The sequence below is a fragment of the Humulus lupulus genome, chromosome 9, assembly GCF_963169125.1.
Source record: "Humulus lupulus chromosome 9, drHumLupu1.1, whole genome shotgun sequence".
NCBI lineage: Eukaryota > Viridiplantae > Streptophyta > Magnoliopsida > Rosales > Cannabaceae > Humulus > Humulus lupulus.
Genome location: NC_084801.1, coordinates 17757372 through 17765311, shown reverse-complemented (window position 1 = coordinate 17765311; position 7940 = coordinate 17757372). Strand labels below are relative to the sequence as shown.

General features: G+C 33.6%; 2 protein-coding genes across 3 annotated transcripts; both read left to right on the top strand.

Moving 5' to 3' along the window:
• The first annotated feature begins 1602 nt into the window (after positions 1 to 1602).
• On the top strand, positions 1603 to 7175 carry LOC133802504 (putative pentatricopeptide repeat-containing protein At1g10330). Of its 2 annotated transcripts, none has more exons than XM_062240820.1 (3): positions 1603 to 1855; positions 2146 to 2230; positions 5455 to 7175. In XM_062240820.1, exon 3 carries the CDS (start codon positions 5641 to 5643, stop codon positions 7036 to 7038), a length of 1398 nt encoding a protein of 465 aa, XP_062096804.1. In that variant the 5' UTR covers positions 1603 to 1855; positions 2146 to 2230; positions 5455 to 5640; the 3' UTR covers positions 7039 to 7175. The 2 variants fall into 2 exon arrangements, with proteins under 2 accessions (XP_062096804.1, XP_062096803.1); XM_062240819.1 differs by having other exon boundaries at positions 1603 to 1868.
• LOC133802505 (protein JINGUBANG-like) lies at positions 2237 to 4226 on the top strand. The gene has a single exon (XM_062240822.1). It carries the CDS (start codon positions 3505 to 3507, stop codon positions 4141 to 4143), a length of 639 nt encoding a protein of 212 aa, XP_062096806.1. The 5' UTR covers positions 2237 to 3504; the 3' UTR covers positions 4144 to 4226.
• Positions 7176 to 7940: the final 765 nt, after the last annotated feature.

Sequence of the window (7940 nt, the reverse complement as noted above, 5' to 3'; positions counted from 1 at the left end):
TGAATACATAGTCTTCTATTTATACAAGCGAGATGAATAATCTAGATTTGGAATATTCGCATAAAGAAATTCTAACAAACTGTCATTTGCAAATGACCATTCCTTGATTTATAATCATTGGGAAAATATACAGAAAAGAAAAAATTGAATAACAAATTGATACAATTGTTGTGTGTAGAGCTGTAAATGTGGGCCGCCCGGCCCGGCCCGGCCCGGCCCATATTCAATTCGTGCCGTGCTCGTGCCGGCCCATTTTTGAAAGAGTAGGCCCAGCACGACCCATGTCGTGCCGTGCTTGTGCCGTGTCGGGCCCAAGTCGGGCCGGCCCACTTTCTATATTCGGGCCCAAATTTGGGTCCACTTTTTTTTTGCTAAAAAATGTGAGGATGGAGAATTGAACCCTCCACCTCCTCTTTAACCATCAATGGACTTACCACCAAACCAAATACATTTTTTTGTTTAAATTATAATTTTAGATATTTTTATATACTTTTTAACAATATTTTACACAAAATTATATCAAAGATAATTATTAGAATTTTAATACCTACTAATAAATGCTAAAAATTTAACTAACAAATCTTAAAATAAATTAATATAATTATAAAAATATAAACATTGAAAAAAATAAGACATATATTATCATTTTAATTTATTAATTATTGACAAATAAAAAATTATTATGATTATTAATGTCAAATTATCGGGTTTTTTATCGTGTCGTGCTTTCGGGCTAGTTTGTTCGTGCTTTCGTGTCGTGCCTTCGGGCTTGTCGTGCCTTCGGGCTTGTCGTGCCGTGCCGTGCTAAGCCCGTGTCGTGCCGTGTCTGGCCCAAGCCCATATTTTTTCGTGCCGTGTCGTGCTCGTGCCTCCCGGGCTCGTACCAGTTTCGTGCCGTGCTCAAAAGCCCGGCCCGTATTTACAGCTCTAGTTGTGTGTCAATGATTATTCATTTAGGAATTCTTTGTTGTCATTGAATTTTCTCACATGTGCTTAATTTTGTTAATGTATGAATTATCATTTTCAAAATTATAAATTAATAATTTGCAACATAGAACAGTTATTAGTTAAAAAAAAGAGAGAGTTATTTTAAATAAATTATTCAAATAATTGACTAATTTTTTAATAATTTATAATATTAATTATTAATTCAATTAGTTATTATATATTTAAAAAAAATTAAATTTTTTTATTAATGATACTTATTATTATGTTGTAGTATTAATTTTCTTATAACAATTATTTAAATTTTTTTTAATTAATATTGAAAAGTTAAATATTTTTTTTATGAAGTATAATTGGAGAATCTTTATATATTGAAAAAATTATGAACAATATTTATTAAGATAATGCAATAAATAATATATATATTTTAAACTAATAAAAAGGCATCGTTTTATAAAAAAAATAATATAAAATTTGTCAAATATTATATTACTTATTATATACATTTAATTAAAAATTGATATCAATTAATACTTATTAAGTTATTACAATAATAAATTATAAAAAAACTAATAAAAACTATTATTTAAAAAGAAAACTTAATTAAAAATTTGTTAAATAGCCTAACCACAGTTCAATTAAAAACTGTTGTGTGGCTTGCTTTAATCTACAGAAAAACATTTAACTTCTCTCCACTCTCACATTTAGGGTTAAAAAATTGTAGTAGTCTGTGCCCTGCTCAATCTTTTACTTCTCAGGCAACGAAGCCCCTGTGACCAACCAGCACTTCGACGGAGCCCTTGCAGGTGGGGATGGCGATGAACGAGAGTAGACGAGTGGTTGGAGGCAGCGTCGGACCTTGGGGAAGCATGGGCGGTTAGCGACTCCGATGGAGCATAGGGCGACGAAGGTTAGAGCTCAAGGTATTCATTTCTGTTTTCGGTTTTTTGCTCTTGTAAATTTTGAATTTTCTTGGTTGTTAAAACTCAGATTTTGTCATTAATGCTCAATTTCCAAAACCGAAGCTCATAACATAAAAGGGTAGAAATACAATCTAGTTCTAGTTCAAGCTTTTTGTCTCTGCAATAAAATTTTAAGTTCTGCATATATAAATATATAGATATATATAGATATATATATATATATATTGTTGATGGATTTTTCTCTTTATTTAATTACATTTCTTGATAATTGATATAGGGAAAATAATTATGAAAAAGTACCATTTTGTTTGGTTTTTGAGAAGAGAAAAAGGGTGAGCATTATCACTACAAGAAGTGCCAAGGTCAGTCTCTTACTCTCACTACTCTGTATTCATTTCTATGAGAAGAATTATTCTAACAGAGCTAGATGAGATTGTTTTTCTTAATTTTATTTTAATATTTCTAATCTGTAATATCATCCCTAATCTCATGTTTCAGACCTTGAGTTCTTTATATAATGTCTTTTGATTTGATTTTAGTTAATTTGTAATGGGTTTTGGCAAAAAGATTTGTAATGTTGTCTTTGTGCTGCATGTTTATAAGTAAAGTCAATACTGTAAATGGGGCTAGCTTCTATATTCTATTTTGTTTTTGTCTTTTCCTCTGTCTTCTGTGGAGTACTGATTGGTTATTCCTTACCTAATTTCAAATTTGCTTAATGCATTTTCTTCATATTTCTGAGTGTGTTCTAGTTTGAAGTTTATTATGAGCAATATTTCCATTTGTGAACTGGATTTCTTTGATACATGTTCTAAATTTTGGTTGGTCAGTTCGATCAATATTGGCTTGTCTAAGGGTTTTGAATTAGCTTTTCATTTTGTGATTGAATTTAATTGTATTCTTACTTGGGTTTTTTTTAAAATATCATATATTACATTCTTGTTTTGGATGAAAAAACAAGAAAAAGAAATGCCAAGTTTGTAGTTTATTTGTTCTTGGTAGTATGGGAACGAATATATATAGAGCTAAAATCTCTCAAATGAGCCTAACACATGGTTGTTTCACTAGGTGAGCTGAATTTTGCTTCTCTGGCAGATATAATCTGAAATTTGTTATACTAGGAAATTAAATTATCATGTATTAATATTGTTGTTTTATAATAGGGATATTTGCGACATAAGTACCCAATGCTTGGGGAAAATACCCGGCATGGACCTAATCTTTTTTTTTTAGTGGGAAAAATACCCAAACATAGTCTGTTAGGTCTGTTAATGAGTTGATTAGACAGACACGTGTCACGTTTTATTGGTCTAAATCATAATTATTTTTAAATTTTAATTTTAAAATAAAAATAATTAAAAATACATTTAAATTTTTAAAAAATAATTAAATTAAAAAATTAAAAATACATTAATAAATAAAAATTTATAACTGATTTTAACTTTAAAAAAAAATTAGAACACCTAAAACTATTCTGCCTCTCTCTCCCTCTCCCTCTCCCTCACTGTCTTCTTCCTCCCCACGAAAATTGCTCTTCACAACTCATGGTGACTTCAAGATTCGAGTTTGGGACGTTTCTAAAAGGGAGAGTTTTAGGCCTATAAAGATCACGACTTTACCTCAGAGGAGCCCATTAATGTTGTTCTCCAAAAAGAATGTTCTACAACACAGGGAGTACATATCTTGCATAGCTTATAACCACGATGACAAGCTTTTATATACAGGGTCTTGGGACAAAACAGTCAAAGCTTGGAAGATCAATGAAAAGCGTTGTGTTGACTCGTTTGTGGCTCATGGAGGTCATATAAATGCGATCGTTATAAACCATGAAGATGGGTGTGTTTTCACTTGCTCATCTGACTGCTCGGTGAAAATCTGGAGAAGGGTTTTTGGAGAAAGTTCTCATATTTTGACAATGACTCTTAAGTTCCAACTTTCTCCTGTTAACACTTTGGCTTTGAGCTTGTCACCAGGGATTTGTCTTCTATACTCTGGTTCCTCAGATGGAATCATAAACTTTTGGGAAAAAGAGAATACCTCAGGGAGATACAACCATGGAGGCTTTATGCAAGGTCATCATTTTGCTGTTCTCTGTCTGGTTGCCATAGGAGAGTTGGTCTTTAGTGGCTCTGGGGATGCGACTATTCGAGTTTGGAGAAGAGAAGGGAATTGCTTCCATTCTTGTCTTGCAGTCATTGAAGGTCACCATGGACCAGTGAGATGTTTGGCAGTCTCTAGAAACAGAGAGCGGAGTAGAGGGATTGTTGGTTTATAGAGCAAGTTTGGACCAGACTTTCAAGGTATGGAGAATTAAAGTTTTCCCTTCTAGGGTCGTGGGGAGGAGGAAGAAGGGGTCGTGGGGAGGAAGAAGACAGTGAGGGAGAGGGAGAGAGGTAGAATAGTTTTAGGGGTTTTATTTTTTTTTAAAAGTTAAAATCAGTTATAAATTTTTATTTGTTTATTTTTTTAATGTATTTTTAATTTTTTAATTTAATTATTTTTTAAAATTTAAATATATTTCTAATTATATTTTTATTTTAAAATTAAATTTTAAAAATAATTATGATTTGGACCAATAAAAACGTGACACGTGTTTGCCTAATTAGCTCATTAAGAGATCTAACGGAGAAAAGTTGACCACTAAGACAAAAGTAGCCCTTGTGATTAGGACTGTATCTTATAAAAACATAGGGAGCAGACCGAAAATCAAGTTTGTGCGTGTTGTAAGCTCGAAGGTGAGGAAAATATAGAGATCCAAACACTTGCAAGTGTGAATAATCTGGTATTGCAGAAAATAAACACTCAAATGGGGACTTATTGGACAGCACAGGGGTCGATAGTAAATTAATGAGATATGTGGTGGTGAAAAAGGCTTCCCACCAAAAAGAAATGGGCATATGAGCTTGTGCCAATAAGTGAGCCCAATTTCAACAATGTGGCGATGCTTTCGGTCAGCAATACTATTTTGTTGATTGTCATGAGGACGAGGACAAAGGTGTCGAAAATGAACCCCAAATTCTTGGAAGAAGGGGGCGAGAATAGGGGCTTTTGGTAGAACAGGGGCCTGAGGTGGAGCAGGAGGAGGTGGTGGTGGGGTTTGAACGTTATCTGGGTTTGTAGGGAGGCCAGTGGAGCCAGTAGAGGACTGGGAAGAGGGATCCATGGACGTTGGTCCTATAAGGCTACTGACACCAAATAGGTAGAGACTGAATATAATGAATATACTGTGTTAGATCTTGCTCACTCAAGAATGAATACATAGCCTTCTATTTATACAAGCGAGAGGAATAATCTATATCTGGAATATTCGCATAAAGAAATTCTAACATAGTGTCATTTGCAAATGATGATTCCTTGATTTACAATCATTCGGAAAATATACAGAAAAGACAAAATTGAATAAGGGATTGGTAGAATTGTTGTGTGTCAAGATTATCCATTTAGGAATTCTTTGCTGTCATCTTGAATTTTCTCACATGTGCTTAATTCTGTTGCTGCATAATATCATTTTCAACTTCTCTTATCACATTCTGCCAGAATATCTTAAACCATTACCAACCTGACATACTACCAAAATTTTGTGCAGGTTCCAGGTATTTACCGACCACATGCATCAAATGTGCAAGCACCTAGAAGGCAAACTAAATTTAAGACTTTGTGTTTCCTTCTTCCGAAGTTGTGTTTGGGCTTTCAGCTAGTCAAAATCCAAAGCAAACCAATAAACCACATTCTTTATGGATCTTGATTTTGCAGCCATATTGTGTCGATAATCATGCGATATTCACCAGAGAGTTTGCTGCAACTCCTCCAACGCTTCCCTAAACACCAAAACCAAGTTCAACAAATTCACTCTCTCCTTATCATAAATGGTCATCTTCTTCTCTCTAAAACTAACCATCACTATAATTCAAAATGGAAAAGCACTCTTCTTTACAATGCTTTGATCAGAGCCCATTTGAGTTTTGGACAAACTCACAAGTCCTTGATCCTCTTCACCCAAATGCTTTCCCACCAAACTCAACCCAACAGCCACACTTTCCCTTCACTTGTCAAAGCTGCTGCTTTATGTTCCTTGCCTTGTATGGGAAAAGCACTCCATGCCCAAGCTTCCAAGCAAGGCATTCTTCAAGACCCATTTGTACAGACATCGTTTGTGAGTTTTTATGCAGGGTACGGTGAACTAAGTGATGCCTGCAAGGTGTTTGGGGAGATGTCTGAACCGTGTATTGTTGGGTGCAATGCGATGATTGATGCTTTTTGCAAGAATGGGGATATGGATTCTGCTATTTTCCTCTTTGAACGCATGCCTGAACGAGATGTGGTTTCGTGGACGAGTGTTGTTAATGGGTTTCGAATTAATCAGCAGTTTAACAAGGCAATTCAATTTTTTAAGAAGATGATTAATTGTTCGGTGAAACCAAATGAAGCTACATATGTTAGTTTGTTCTCTTCATGCTCTACCTTGAATGGTTGGGGAGCTCTTTATCTGGGAAAGCAAATACATGGTCATGTAATTAGGAATGAGGTTCAATTGTCTGTGTACATGGGAACTGCACTGATAGATTTTTATGGCAAGAGTGGTTTACTTAATGCTGCAACTAATATGTTTGATCAAATGACAGTTAAGAAGATTTGCACTTGGAATGCAATGATTTCTGCTCTTTCTTCCAATGGTCAAGCGATAAAAGCTTTGGACTTGTTTGAAAATTTGAAGAAGGAAGGATTGAAACCGAATTGTGTAACTTTTGTTACAATTCTTACAGCCTGTGGTCGAGGTAAATTTGTGGAGTATGGTTTGAAGTTGTTTAGATCAATGTCACATGACTTTGGAGTTGAGCCAGTTATGGAACATTATGGATGCGTTACTGATCTCTTGGGAAAAGCAGGACTTTTGAGGGAGGCAACTATGTTTGTAAAGAGTATGCCTTTTGAACCAGATGCTTCTGTTTTGGGGGCTCTTTTTGGAGCTTATACTATCCATGGAATCAGTGAGTTGGAAAATGAAGTACAAAAAGAATTGCTTGGTATGCAGCCACAACATTCTGAACCATACATAAATTTGTCAAATATAAATGCCAATATGCAGAAATGGGATCATGCTGCTGGTTTTAGAAAAATGATGTTACATGCTTGCATACAGAAAGTGCCAGCATTTAGTGTGATTGCTTGAAAATTATTTTCTTTTAGTTAGATTGTGTAAAGTATGTAAAGAGGTTTTATCCATGAAAATTAAGTACTTGGGAATTTGCATATTTTCCTAGATTTATCTCAATGAAGAGGGTCCAAATTGACCAATTCATGCACAAATTGCATTTCATCCAAGTAAATAGTAAATGAATAAATCTTACTTTTTCTATGTATGGATTACTCACATAACACATTGAAAATATTGAACCCTGATTGTGATGGAACATAGGAAATTTGCTGAATAATACTCATTAATGATATTAGTGTTTCCCACATAGAAATACAGATTGTGTGCAAAAAATTGTGCATGAGCACTTTGATACCAAAGACACCTTATAACTATACACATTGAAAAAACTCAATGCAAATCATACTCGTACTCTCCATTTTGATCAAGTTCAAGTTTATATACATCAACTATGAGATCTTCATTTCCACTGCCACAAGCCTACAATCCTCTGAAATCATTGTTGCTAGCCTTAGTCATTGATAAATGGGAATTTCATTATCCCATTTTTCTGAAGCTAGTTGTTTCAAAAGCAATTTGAAGTGTTTATTTTTACATTCCATAAATATATACAAATACAATATATTTAGTTACACTCCACAAATTTTTTTATATTAGATCTTGAATTGTACCCCAATTATTTAAAAAAAAAAATTATGTATTAACATATATAAAAAATTAGATATTAAAGGTTGTAAATGACAAGTTTAATTTTTTTCAATTAAATAAAACATGGTTTGATACAATATTAAGTAGGGAAATGTACAAAAATGCCAAGACTTTAAAAAAAATACTTTAAATAAGAAATCTGAAAAAAAAAATTACCAAAATACGGAGGGGCATAATCGTAAATATAGATTTTTTTTAAACCAAGTTTA